This window comes from Chlorocebus sabaeus, chromosome 10, assembly GCF_047675955.1.
Source record: "Chlorocebus sabaeus isolate Y175 chromosome 10, mChlSab1.0.hap1, whole genome shotgun sequence".
Classification (NCBI taxonomy): Eukaryota; Metazoa; Chordata; class Mammalia; order Primates; family Cercopithecidae; genus Chlorocebus; species Chlorocebus sabaeus.
In genome coordinates, this window is record NC_132913.1 from 55,424,194 (window position 1) to 55,439,115 (window position 14,922).

General features: G+C 38.4%; 1 protein-coding gene across 1 annotated transcript in view; it reads right to left on the minus strand.

The window, feature by feature from the left end:
- The window catches only part of STK39 (serine/threonine kinase 39), a 294,181-nt gene that overhangs the window by 174,467 nt on the left and 104,792 nt on the right, over positions 1-14,922 (minus strand). The window contains exons 6-9 of the mRNA XM_007965255.3: positions 11,725-11,834; positions 11,363-11,464; positions 9,161-9,294; positions 15-63 (exon numbers count right to left, since the gene is read on the minus strand). Coding sequence (XP_007963446.2) covers positions 15-63; positions 9,161-9,294; positions 11,363-11,464; positions 11,725-11,834 — 395 coding nt within the window. The remainder of the gene's footprint in view (positions 1-14; positions 64-9,160; positions 9,295-11,362; positions 11,465-11,724; positions 11,835-14,922) is intronic.

Here is a 14,922-nt window from a genome sequence, read left to right on the forward strand (position 1 = left end):
TTTAAGCATGTTACCTTGGCCTTCTGGAAGAATTTGCATTTTAAAAGTTCTGCTGCTGTGGGCCTGAAAGATCAATAATAAATTAGAGTTGAAACAATGACCACTTAATAAATGCACTGCCTTGATGAAACAACTTAACCTTAAGAGTATTTCTGGAAGACCAATTTCAGGAATAGCAAAACTCGGAACCAAATTCATCATAGGCTGGCACCAAATTAAATTGTGCCAATTTTCTAGTTCTTTCCAAATACCTCTACTGCCAAACAGATAAACTTCTGTATGTAAAGTGCTTGGGGCAGAATCAATTTTCCATCCTTCATCCTTACACTTAACTAAGTGAATTCAGTGTTTCTAAAAGGTGGCAGACTGACACATCTGTGAGCTAAATTTCTACATTTATTAAGAAACCATACAAGCTACAATATGACCCTGTCAAAGAAAGCATACTCTACTGTGCTCTGTGCTTCCCCAAGAGCAGCAGGTACTGCAAGCGGTTCACACATCATGTCCACGCTCTGTTTGCCTGCTCAATAAACCTGTCTCATGTGTCTGAAAAAATGCTCATCATCACTGGCCATCAGAGAAATGCAAATCAAAACCACAATGAGATACCATCTCACACCAGTTAGAATGGCGATCATTCAAAAGTCAGGAAACAACAGGTGCTGGAGAGGATGTGGAGAAATAGGAACACTTTTACACTGTTGGTGGGATTGTAAACTAGTTCAACCATTATGGAAAACAGTATGGCAATTCCTCAAGGATCTAGAACTAGATGTACCATATGACCCAGCCATCCCATTACTGGGTATATACCCAAAGAATTATAAATCATGCTGCTATAAAGACACATGCACACGTATGTTTATTGCGGCACTATTCACAATAGCAAAGACTTGGAATCAACCCAAATGTCCATCAGTGACAGACTGGATTAAGAAAATGTGGCACATATACACCATGGAATACTATGCAGCCATAAAAAAGGATGAGTTTGTGTCCTTTGTAGGGACATGGATGCAGCTGGAAACCATCATTCTTAGCAAACTATCACAAGAACAGAAAACCAAACACCGCATGTTCTCACTCATAGGTGGGAACTGAACAATAAGACCACTTGGACTCGGGAAGGGGAACATCACACACCGGGACCTATCATGGGGAGGGGGGAGGGGGGAGGGATTGCATTGGGAGTTATACCTTATGTAAATGACGAGTTGATGGGTGCAGCACACCAACATAGCACAAGTATACATATGTAACAAACCTGCACGTTATGCACATGTACCCTAGAACTCAAACTATAATAATAAAAATAAATAAATAAACCTGTCTCAAGTACATATGGACTGCTGCTTGCCAGGTGAAGGTAAATGTGATCGTGATTAATAAAATGCAAATTCATTTAGAAGCATTACTAGATGGTGTGATTATTTCCTCATGGTGTCATTCAAGTTGCTTCTCTAGCCCGTATTTCCTGTAAACTCTAAGTTAGGTCTGAAGGCTTGAAGAGATTTAATTAAGCATTCGGGGCAAGAATACTTCACAGATGATGGCACACACTTCTTACAGCAGCACCTCAGAGGCAGGTCCTGTTAGGTCACTCCACTGTTAGTGATGCTAAATTTAACCATCAGTCCCCCCAGGCACCTAATCTCTCCATTGCAAAGGTCATGTTTTCCCCCACTGCAATTAGCAAGTGTTCTGTTGGGTAATACTTTGACATTTTATGAATATCCTGTTCCTGAAAACCTTTCTGCTAATTGTGTTCATATCTTTGCCTTCAATAATTATTTCATAGGAAGTAGTAGAATACTGAGTTCCTACTTCTATCTTCCTTGTTTACTGACTGACATTCTTACACAAAGAATAGCTTCCTTCATCAATAGATCCTTCCAAAAACGCAGCCATGAGAAAGAATCAAATAACCAGAGAGTAGGGTGCTGAGCAAGACGACTGGTCTGATTTCTTTCAGGGAGATTGAAGGAACTGTTCTAGACTCAACAGACTTTACAAAACATTAAAACCGAATGCAACACACAGCCCTGGAATGGATTCTGGGCTTGAGAAAGAAGATGCAGAAGCTACAAAGGACATTTGGGAATAATTAGAGATGTGTGAATATGCTAAATATTAGATAATTTTAGGAACGTACTCTTCATTTCCTTAGGTGTGGAAAAGTACTGTGGTTGTGTAGGAACATGTCCTTGTTTATAAGAAATCCAAGCCAAAGTATTAAGTCTCTTACTTTCAGAGTTCAGCAAATAAAACATAAATATCACAATTATAGAAAATGTTAATAATTGTTTAATCTAGGTGATGGTATAGAAGTAAACAATGCACTACTTTTTCATCTTTTCCATATGTTTTAAGTGTTTCATAATAAGATAATGGGAGAGAAAGGAGGAGGGATGCATTATTGAATATTACTAGGTATTATCTTAGGCAACAATTACCAAACGCACAAAGAATATTGTAGCGGGGGTGGGGTGGGGCAAGTTTAAAAGGAATCCTCATGCTTGAAACAATTGGAAACTGCTGCTTTGAAATCAGGAAGCTCCACTAAAATATTCCCAGGGATCAAACTCAAGCATAGAAAGAATTAGAAAACGTCATCAAGTGCATCAGTACACAAACTGTGTAAGTCTACAGGGGCCCCAGAAACTATTTCTGTGCCAAGAAATTTTCTGTTTAAATCCTTACTGCTTTTTTCCTCGGATTTCAAGTGGAGCACTCGTTGCAGGTAGGCACCTGACAAAGAACTCTGGATCTCCATATCTACCAGCTAATTGCTTTGAGTAACTAAGGGTCTAAACAACAGGTAGGCCATGAATCTGCACCTGTTAAACAGGTCTTAGAACTAAACACTATAGCATAACTCTTTCACATGATTCAACTTTGGTTGTTATTTTAATGTATACTTTTCCTGATCACCAGCAGATGTTTTTGCCTCTAGCTACTCCAAATTCATCCTTTCATTCTCTCAGTAAATATTTACTAAGCACCCACAGTTTGTCAGGCATTATGCTAGGTGGTAGGCCTACTATAGTGAAGATGGCAGACATAAATAATACCTCCAACAAGTCACAATCTAGCAGGTAAGAGCAGAGTGTGCTGCTCGACGGCAAGAGGGGCAGCAGCACATTCAAACACCTTGGAGGAAGGAGAAGGGCTCCTGAGGGAACATGTAGTAGAACTACTTTACAGTGGACTCCGAAATGGACCAAAATATCATGTTTGGGAACCTCACAACATCAAACAACATTTTAAAAACTAAGAAGCATACAAAATAACTTGGATTTAATTTTTTAAATGTGAAAAGAACCCTATGAAAATCACAATGATGAAAAAAACTCAAGGCCACTGTTCTGTTCAAAGCCCTCATCACCTCTGACTAATATAGTTAAATAAAATAGAGCCCCCAGCTAGTGGCTCACTACTTCTCCCTTGCTACTTCCAACCCATCATCCATCATCCCCACTGCTTCCCAAATTAGCATCTTTTAAAAAAAAAAAAAAAATCTGATCCTCTTTTACCTATCCTGATGCATTTCAGTGGCCTGAGACAGAAGCAAGTCTTCTAGGCCCTGACTTCTCCATCCTCATCACCCCACAACCCCAAGAGATGCCACCCTTCAACTGCAACGATGTTCTCACTCATCTCTTGCTCTTTCATGACAAAGCACACACTGCTTTTCTTGCTTCCAAATTTTTCATAACCAACTGGCACACCCTCGCTCATCAGTCAAGAGCCAATTTAAATGTCATCTTCAAAGACACCTCTCCTAGCTCCTGCAAGCAGAAGGCACTGCTCCCTAACTGGCACTCATGCTCCATGCTACCCACATTCCCATCATGTATTTATCAGTTCTTATGTCTCCCCGCTTCACTCCACTAGGATACGAGTCCTTCCAAGGCAGGGACCTCATAGGATTCCTTTGTATGTTTCCAATACCTAGCACAGAACAGAAATTGCTAAAGCTCAATTTGATACTATAATCAAATATGGGGGAAAGTGATGCTGCTACACATTTGGACGCAGCACTACAACTCCTGGAGCTAGATTCAGTTAGCACCAAAATCTAAGCATCTGTTCAATACAGTGGGGAACAGGAGAAAGACTTAATAAAAATGAGACCCGCGTTAGCAAAAAAAGAGGACAGAGGAAATGCCAACGTAAGGAAGCAAAGTGCCTCCCTGTCTCCTCTGCACCATACCCCCACCAAAAATCCTCCTCCCCACACACGAAGGGTCAAGTGTAGGATGATACAGAGAGAAAGCTGGGAAGTACCAGGGATACCTTGAGATACAGGGCTGGGAAAATACTTTGCCTTCTCCAGCAAGGTCATTGCCATGGTAACCAACAATGTAAAAGGGAAAAGCATGCTACAAAGGAAACTCCTTTCTCTGCACTCCACTCCACTCTTAGCCTTCATCAGTAAGTACAAAAACACAATCAGGTAACAAAACAGAATAGGTTTAAACAAGCTGCCTTCTTTTTTTATAGGCTTGTTAAGTAATAGGTAATTCCAACTTTATATAGAGAATAACTAAATAGCAGATCAGAGGTTTCTCTTTGCTCAAATCAGCTGAAGTGTTTATCACTTTGGGATAAACTGGAAGAAATTAAGAAAATGACAGAGGGGCCAGGCACGGTGGCTCACACCTGTAATCCCAGCACTTTGGGAGGCCGGATCACTCGAGGTCAGGAGTTCAAGACCAGCCTGGCCAACATGGTGAAACCCCATCTCTATTAAAAATACAAAAATAAGCCGGGTGTGATGGTGGGTGCATGTAATCCCAGATACTCAGGAGGCTGAGGCAGGAGAATCACTAGAACCCAGGAGACAGAGGTTGCAGTGAGCCGAGATCATCACAACATTCCATTCTAGCCTGGGTGACAAAGCAAGACTCTGTCTCAAAAAAAAAAAAAAGAAAATGACAGAGGGAAGACAGTGAAAGAAAGTGTGAGAAAAGCAGAGGTGCCTGCTGCCCATTTGATTTCAGGGTTTTTTGTTTTTTATTTTCCTCATTTATCTATTTTTATTTTATGCCATAGTGACTACCAATGCCTGGCTAATGTGGAACCACCAGTGCCACCTACCTTTTAGCTGAGTACTACAGGAGAAAATTCTGCAAGCACAGTCACATCTTACATGGCCACTAGCAAACATCAAACAATTCAGCACAATGTAAGTACCAACAGTTTTATGAGAAATGCTAAAATGTTACCAGTAACCAAAACAATGGTCCAGCCTTTGAATGATGATTCAATTTTAAATCCTTAAAAACAATGCAGCAGTCTGCAAGTAACAACATTCTCAGAAGAAAATCTCTTAAAGGATTCAGCTAATACATATGGATGAACCAAAGTCCACTGAGACTTAAAATAATTTTCAAAAGACTCTAGATGAATATGATATAGTTTAAATAGTTCTAACAATTTGCATTAATAAGTTCCAACAGCCCTTTGACCTCAAACAGAGCTGCTTTCCTCCCCACACCACTCCCCACAAAAGAAATATTCAAGTCATATTCCTTTCTTAAGGATTTATCAATGCAACATCATCCCCCTTGTTGCTAAAAAAAAAAAAAAAAAAAAAAAGTTGGTTCTTTTTACAGTTGCTAGCCACACAAAGCCTGTAGTCTACAAGATTAAAGTTCTTTTATTTTTAAGAAATAGCAAGATGTTCTGGTATGCAAATATAAGCAACTCTCTGTCTACGCCAATGCAGAACACAGACTCAGACGACCCAAAGGGCTGCAACACCCCAGCTCTCTTTTATGAGGAAAGTCCCATGAGCTCTCAAGGTTGACAAAAAAAAACCACAGCCTATTCTCAGCGGCCTGAGAGTTGATGCATATGAGTGAATCTGTACTGGTCACTGTTTTCTTGCAATATTTTTTCACTCACTGCTCGTAAGGTACTCAGCAACACCAGGGCTTTGGCACAAGTAAATTGCTTTCAGATTACAGGTAGATGATCTACAATTAGGCAACAGAAATAATAAAAACTGGCAAAAATTTTGCATTCACTCTTCAACCTACTCAAATCTGATTTCTGTTTATTAAACACTCTTCAATGGGTCCAAATCACCCCCAAATTGCAAGCTCCCAATCATCTCTAGTTGTTCAAGAAATGGTACTGAGCATGTAATACAGACCAGACACTGGATATAAAGATAAGCAGCACGAGTTCTCCTAAAAAACTTACAAACTTTTGAGGAATTGGGGTGTATAAATCAATAAGAGTACACAGTGTAATAAGTGCTACAAAAGATATATTTTCGATATACTGTAGTTATTGCATAAAAGTTTCAACAACTCCACTTGGTCAGGAAAAAAAAGGCAGATAATGAATGGCAATCTTAACCTCATGAGTACTTAAGAGACTCCCTGGGTACTGTGCTATGTGTTTGAAGTGCATTCTCTCTTCCCATCCTCATAGCGATCCCATGAAGTGGGTATTTTAAGGCCCATTGTACAGACAAGAAAGCTAAGTCATACAGATCTTGATAAAGTAGAGCTACGAATCCCAGGTACCTAACTTTAGGACGATGTAGCATCTGAATCAAGCATAAAAAGAGGGATAGAAAGGGGACAGAGAAACAGCAAGAACTCTTGAATGACAAAAGCAAAGGTAGAAAATATTCCTGGTTTCTTTTATTATTGTGTAGGAATTCAAGGTTTACTTATCAAATTAGTCATGGATTCATATGTTGAAATTGCAACCTATCTAAAAAGAAATTCAACAATGTTGCTTTTTTCCATTCTTACAGGTCACAGATTTTGCCCCCCCCACCCCCCAACTCAACCTATGTATCTTTTCATTGTAAGAAAGGGCTACCTAGGAAGGTGGTGTGCCACTAACAGTCTACAGCTGTTTGGTATAGAGAACAATTGCACAATAGTGAGAACAGATTAAGTTACAGAGAAAATATCTAAAAGAAGACCTTAAACAATTAATGCTTTGTACATCAACAATGTTTTTAAGAGGGTAGTCTCTGAATGAAAGATTTGAAGATTTTGAACATATGATATACGACTCTCCTCTAAAGACTATAGATATATATATTTTTTTTTCTGGTGGAGTAGAAGGAACCTGATATTTAAACTCATATAATGAATAAAATCCAGAAAGACTTTCAAGACTATCAAGAAATAAAAATGGGCTGAGTGCGGTGGCTCACGTCTGTAATCCCAGCACTTTGGGAGGCCGAGGCAGGCAAATCACGAGGTCAGGAGATCGAGGTCATCTTGGCCAACACGGTGAAACCCTGTCTCTACTAAAATACAAAAAAATTAGCCAGGCGTGGAGGCGTGCACCTGTAGTCCCAGCTACTTGGGAGGGTGAGGCAGGGTAATCACTTGAACCTGGGAGACGGAGGCTGCAGTGAGCCAAGATCACGTCACTGCACTCTATCCTGGTGACAGAGCAAGACTCCGTCTCAAAAAAAAAAAAAGAAAAAAAGAAAATAAATAAAAACGTTTTGTTAAATATAATGTATGTCGATCTAATTTGTTTTGACCAAATCACATACAAATCTCCTAAAGAAATATACTATTATATCATTAAGTACACTAACAATTCTACCCTAAAGAACAATTTTCTTAAAAAGCTGGAATTGTATGACATTACAAATCACAACCACTAGGTGGAATCTCAATTACTGTCGTTCAAGAATCAGGAAGACCATCAGTAATAATCTAGTACTAACTGGAAAGACAAGAACTTCGCTTGCTGGGCTATGAAGGATCAAATTCTGTTTTCTTGAAGATGTCAAAAAATTTTACTGAAGATGACACCAGATTCAAGGGGAAGATAAGCAAATGTTGGAAAACAAAATTAGAATCTAAGAGCATTTCACCCAAATGGAGGTTGAAGAAATAATCTCAACGAAAGATCAAAAAATTGTGGAAGAAAAACAAGTCCTACAAATCAAATATAAATGACAAATGAGATGTTTACATAGAAACACTACATAGGTATGACAAAGTAATCATCCCTTTTACAATAAATAATTCAAGATGGCTAATAGCAGTCTTCATTCCTGGCTCCATGAGAAAAGTGACTGATACGGAAAAAATTCAAGGCAAATTCAGTAAATGTAAAGGAATGAAGTGAGCAGCTACAAACAATGGGTACAATTATGGAAACTGTTTAATCTAGAGAAGGCTTGCCTACTCAAACAGTAAGTTACTGTGTAAAGGCTTAACAAGTTTCATAAAAATTTAAGATCAAAATAAAGGAATCACTTCTAACAGCAAAGTCCTTCCCTGAAAAAGAAGTTTCAGAAGAGAAGTCAGTTATTACATTTTAAAATATAAGGAACAAATTGGATCCTCAGGTGGATTAGGATAGACAGGAACTTCTCAGAGGCCTCTCATGGTCTGTGCCACATACAACCAAATACCCGCACAGGGACCTTACCCAGGCAAGGCCGTTCACATAATTAACAATCTCGTCTAGGTGACAAAGAACAGAGGGCTCCATGATCACTAACCAGGATATTTCAAAGTCACAGAAATTAAGAAGGAAGCAAGGAAATCAGAAAGCAGACACAGTACAGTGCAGGGCAATAACCCAAGAATAAATAGGAAACACTAATGTTAATTTAAAGCCATTTGCTTCTGTTTACATGATTAATCTTTTTAAGGTAAAAAAAATCTCCTTAATCTTCTTTACCGATAATCTTTTAAACAGCACCAACAACTTGTTCTGCAACTAACAGGAAGCTCATGCAAAATTCAACAGCTCTGCCTAGTTTAGACTGGAGCTAGCAGGATATTCAAATCCTGAGAGGTCAGCTCAACCTACACAGTGCAGAATATTAGCTCAGCTTCTGAATGCAGCACTGCCAGTTTCTTTTGATTTCTGTTTTACTTCATTTCCTTTGATGACAGAGCCCACACCTAACAAGCACAGTGAATCTTACTAACACCACAATTCTTCCTCTGCCTCTCCTTCATTCTTCACCCACTTCTTTCCCCCTTGGACCCACACTGTCTTCCACTAACAGGTTGGAAATCTGGGGACCAGAGCAGGTTTCCCAGACAAGAAATACCTTTCCAGTGTCCTCACAAAGCCTTTCCCCATCTACAAACAAAGCTTTGTCATGGCTCAAACCAGGTCATTAACTCATCCACTAAGTTTCACTTACCTTTTGGAAGGATCTTTCTGAAGACACAGTGAAAGTAATTTTCTAAAGGACTTGCCGTACTTTTTCATCATTTCTTTATCCTCTACCCCTGTTTCCAACGTGGGTGGATCATTTTGCAAAGTCAACATTAACACCTGCAGCAGAAACACACATGAAGACAGAATCTCAGTACAGCAATTGCTACAATCTAGTTTTGAATTTTTCATAGAAGTGTAAAAAACCATCCTTGATTAGATACAAAGTGCTTTCCCATGATTTTAACTTTGCAGAAACTGTGTATTGAAAGTATCCATTGCCACTGCAAATCTGTTCATGCCCCCTTTAACCTTTTTGCTATTCCATTGACAGAATTTACAAAATTTGCTCTATGTGTTGAGAATGATCCCAGACAGAGCTTCCTGGGAACTGGCTCATGTACCGCCTCGAGGAGCACGTAGCTCCAGCACAGGCTGGTTGGGAAAGCGGGTGGAGGAGAGAGAGCCAGAGAGGCATGATTGTTCATGTGTACAGGTCATTCATAAGTAAGGAACTGCCTGTACTCAAGGCTTCTGTAACACATTACTGGCCCTAAAAATAAAACCGCAACATCCCAGGAGGTAACATGATTTTCTTTAAAAAAAAAAAAAAAAAAAAGAGAGAGAGAGAAAACATACAGAAAATTGCTAAAAGACTTGGCAAAACTGAGAGCAAGACACTGAAGGATAGCCAGAATATAACTGAGTGGCTAAAAACTGTCATCAAATCCAAAGTCCTTGCTGCTTTTGGAGGGGTACAAAACAAAATAAAAATACAACTTTAAATCAAAAAGGTAAAAATTCCACTCTTTCATACTAACTTCAAAATTATTTGCTTTTAAAAAAAAAAAAGTGGAGGGTGTAGAAAACTACTAGCCTGTACGATGAATAAACCTCATTAATGCATAATTCAGCCTTAATTTATGCAAATGCTATACATGTCAAGCCTCTTTTCAAACACTTTCACATGTGTGAATAGATGAAGCGTGAAAGTGACGGCTTATTGTTTGTGGAGGATAATAGCCCACAGGAGAAAGTAGGGGACTGGGAACTCTGAAGAAATTCCTAGAGGACTTCAGGCTAGGAGTGCGACTTTGAATTCAGGTGGGAAACACTAACAAGAGGCGAAAGAAAGAAAATGAAGAAGGAAAAACTGAATGAAAGAAAAAATCCTTCAGCATTACTTCAGTGCTTTTTCTTCAAAAGGTCACTTCAATTGTTTATACTTCAATTTTAAATTTTCTGCTAACTAAATCCGGTATATGTATCCACACACACATTTACACTAAAATCCTAACTATGTTAAACATATATATATAGAGAGAGAGAAAACAATAAAATGAATTACACTAAAACCTTAGTAGAGATTGTCTGTGGTTGATGAGATGACAGATGATTGTTTTTCTTCTTTAGTATGACTTGCACATCCAAACTTTCTACAATATATTACTTCTTTTAATCAGTAAAACTCACTTTTTATTCTTGGGTTTTTAAAATAAATCCTCCCAAATTTTTCCAATAACCATGAAACAATCATAGACCATACTCTATGTAAAACAGCATTATAATTTCACTAAACTATTTCAGCCTCAAAACAAAATCCAGTTGGGTAAATTAGCCCTGATACCACTATCTCAGAACTAAGAACAACAACGAGGTATAAGCCAGTTAAAAGAACGGCAGAAACGGCAGCATCCTAAAAACACTGTGGCTCTCTTATATCAGATGAGTTGCCAACATTACACTAGACAGCAGGGGTAAAAATGTTATAGTCCACTTAAAAAGCAAAAAAAAAAAAAAAAAAAGCCCTGAAAATCTGGGAAATCCATTTGCAGAGATGACATCACCCTAATCTATTTTGAGATTTTCTTTGGGAACCTAGCGTTGTTCTGCTATCAAAAGAGTAATGACCAGCATTTGTCATAGCTATCAACCTCCACTGACCAATCTGATCACATTATTTTCTCAACTCTGTGCTGAGACTATAAAGCAAGCTTCAAAGCTGGGAATTATGCTACTTTTGTCCTGTTCTGTCCACTGAGAAAATCAGACAATGTTCAACTTGGCTGTGTTCCTCCATTAATTCTCCTTGGGTCTAAGAGAAGGATGAAGATGTTGAAGAGAATTAGAAAACTGATTCCATCCAATCACATTTCAACCCCGACATAGTATTTCCAATTGTAATTACTTTCATGGGAGGATATTTGTGATAAGGCGCTGCTCCTGTTGCTAATTCAATGGCAGTTATCCCAAAACTCCACATGTCAGCCTTGAAGTCATAGCCTCTCACCTAAGAAAGAAAGCAGGAAAAAAAAACACAATCATACGGCAGGCATGTTACACATCATCAAGTCCATACCATGTCAGAAATCCACAGCTGTTGATGTATAACTTTTACATTAGTTTGCTAATTAACTAGGAATCAAGAATTAAATCCTAGTTACATGATGCATTCTACTAAAATGCTAGATACAAATGAAATGTTAGGGTATTAATGATCTATATGATTGTACTATGTCCATCAAAAAGTCACTTTATTGTTTTTTTTACCTGTTCCATGACTTCAGGGGCCATCCAACATGGGGTGCCAACGAATGTTTTTCTTACTTTATTTCGGGTAACATCACCCCCTGTTGCTAGGAACGCACTTACCCCAAAATCTGAAAGGGGAAAAAAAATCATCTTTATTTTATGTAAGACATTATTGCTTATAAATTGTGATTTTTTTGAGCATGTCTCTTCTATGTGAACTTTACAGTGGTGATGAACTGTTCCGAACATGTCTACGGCACTCTCTCAGGAAAAAAAAGGCAGGCCTGCCTTCTGTCATCCCCTACACCTTGGGGAACACCATCACTGGTAATGGGCCACAAGCCCGCCAGTCCAAAAGCTCAGTATACCAAATTAAATATAAAGGGTCTTAGCTTTTAGCTGAGGTATATAAAGATAAGATATATAAAACCAACATGCCCGAGTTTGTCTGTATGCAAAAAACCTTAGTCAGCAAAGACTGATTTTCTGGACAATTTTCATAAGTACAGATGAAATGGATTGTAGAAGTAAATAGTATTTTTCTTAACACTCATTATATACTAGAAGTTAATTTTATGAGAAGATGAATTAATTAGGCATACTGTACAGGTTGAGCATCCCGAAATGCCAGCGACCAGAAATGTTTTAGATTTTGGATTTTTTCTCATTTAAAAATACTTGCATTATATACTAAGTTAGTTAAGTGCCCTCATTCAAAAACCAGAAATCTGAAACGTCCCAATGAACATTTCCTTTGAATGTCACCTCACATTCAAAAAGTTTCAGAATTTGGAGCATTTGGGATTTCAAATTTTCTGATTTAGGGATACTCAACTTATATATACATACGGGCACATGTGCAAAAATTCTATTTGTATATACAGTACAGCAGGGAATGCCTGGCAATTATTAATGCACTATTCTTGCTTTCATTTTTACACAATGGTTAAAAGTAGTTAATAAGTTAAAGTACCAATTACTCAAGACTAGTGTACCTATCAATGACAGCCAAGTCAAGGACTGCTTGATAGTGAGCTGGTGGGTAGTAATAAAAACAGGTAGTCAACACCTCAAAATACCACAGCACACTGTGCAGTCTGAGCCTCCGCAAATCGTTCTCATGTACTTTTCCTTCGCTGGTCCCCTTTGTTGGCTGTCAGGGTGACAGCAATTACCAAAAAACAACCTCAAGTACAAACCAAGGTCAAAATGTATTAGCATTTGCTGTAGGCCTATAAGGTTAGCTTATGCAATTGTGACTTAATAACATTGTAACCAGTTTCCTGAGTAGAAATATATTGAATGTTGGATTTTATTTATATTTAAATTTACTAGTACTCCCAACAGGATTTCAATTACAAATAAAAGGAATGAAAATTGACAAATGGAGTCTTTGTTCCAACTGCTACTCTCATGTTCATATTGAATAAAAGTATATATTTTTAAACTGCTATATAATTTAATATGCATATATGTTTCCAATTCTAAAGCCCTTTTAATTCTTATACTGCAGCCAGAACACCGAAGTCTTGTGAAAAGAAATCTCTGTAACCACTCAGTCTCCTGTGGGTGGGAGAAGATACAATTCATTCTCTTAGAGAAGAGTTAGGTGAATTGAAATATGTGTAAGCATCTACTATATCTGCTGGAAAAAATATATATATGATAAAGCTTTTAAAGCTACTCATTTCAACTTAATTTGTATTTCTAAAAAGAAGTTCAACGATGAATCCAACATTTCATTTTTGTTAAAATGATTTTATAATACGATAATATGAAATAAATACATATCATCTATAAATCAAGAATACAGGTAAAAGCTGCTTTAAGGAAAAATTGATTCTTTTAAATGCAATTGAAGCAACTCTGCGCCCTAACGTCTCTTCCTAAAAGATATAATCCAGGTAAAAATCCATAGTTAACATTAGATATATTTTCACTTCCTTAAAAATACTACCTACTTATATTACACATTTTAAAAAGTTAGACAAACAGCTGAAAAAGATGTATAGTAGCAATTTATTACTGACAATACCCTTTCAATATATCTGTCATGATTCATATATTTATTCAGAGCCTCCACTTTGAACACTCACTTTAAAGTCTCAAACAGATGGTTAAATGTCTTTAAAACTCAGAACAAAAATTTCAGGAGCAGAAAACACCAATCCTAACATCTACTCCCTCTATGACTACAGAATAAATACACAGTTTGCTCCTATGTATGGCTGATGTGTATATAGATTATATGCACTCAGTAACAGAACATTTTGAGTAAAGCACATAGCGTGCTTATGTTATATAAACAAAAAATTGGTATATTCTGTTGAGATAGCTTGCATATGACAGTTAGAACGAGGTGGCAGAACAGTAACAGTGAAAAGCCGTCCTTGTTTCCTAAGGGTACATCTATACAGCCAAAGGGAATGCAGCCAGATTCACTTGGGTCCAAAACCATGGACATTTCTCAGGCAACACGGAATCAAAGGCTACACATAAGGTTAGCCAGTCCATCTCCTGACTGCAGGAATAACTGGAGGATATGGGTAAAAGCTACTTTAAGAAAAACAACAACAACAGCAGCAACAAAGAATGCTGTCATCCTAATAACAAAAAGGCTCTAACACCTTCTGAATCCATCCACTTCTTTGCTTCTCCACAGCCACTGCCTTCATTTAATCCACCATTACTTCTTGCCAAGACTTCTGCGACAGCCTCCTAAGTTCCCATCTCCCTTCCTTCCCCAGATCCAGGCTCCAGCGACCAGGCCTTTCTATGTCACAGGACTGAGCCCTCCTTAAAAGTCTTTCAGGCTGGGCGTGGTGGCTCACGCCTGTAACCCCAGCACTTTGGGAGGCCAGGGCAGGTGGATCACGAAGTCAGGAGTTCAAGACTATCCTGGCCAACATGATGAAACCCCATCTCTACTAAAGACACACAAAAAATTAGCTGGGCATGGTAGCTCATGCTTGTAGTCCCGGCAACTCTAGAGGCTGAGGCAGGGGAACCGCCTGAACCCAGGAGGCAGAGGTTGCAGTGAGCTGAGATCATGCCACTGCACTCTAGCCTGGTGACAGAGCAAGACTCTGTCTCGAAAAAAAAAAAAAAAAAAAAATTCTTTCAAGGCTCCCTGTCCCCTCAGGAAAAAGTCAAAATCCTTCAGCATAACAGGTAAACCTGACTGCCCTTTCCTCTTCTACCCTACCTATATCACTA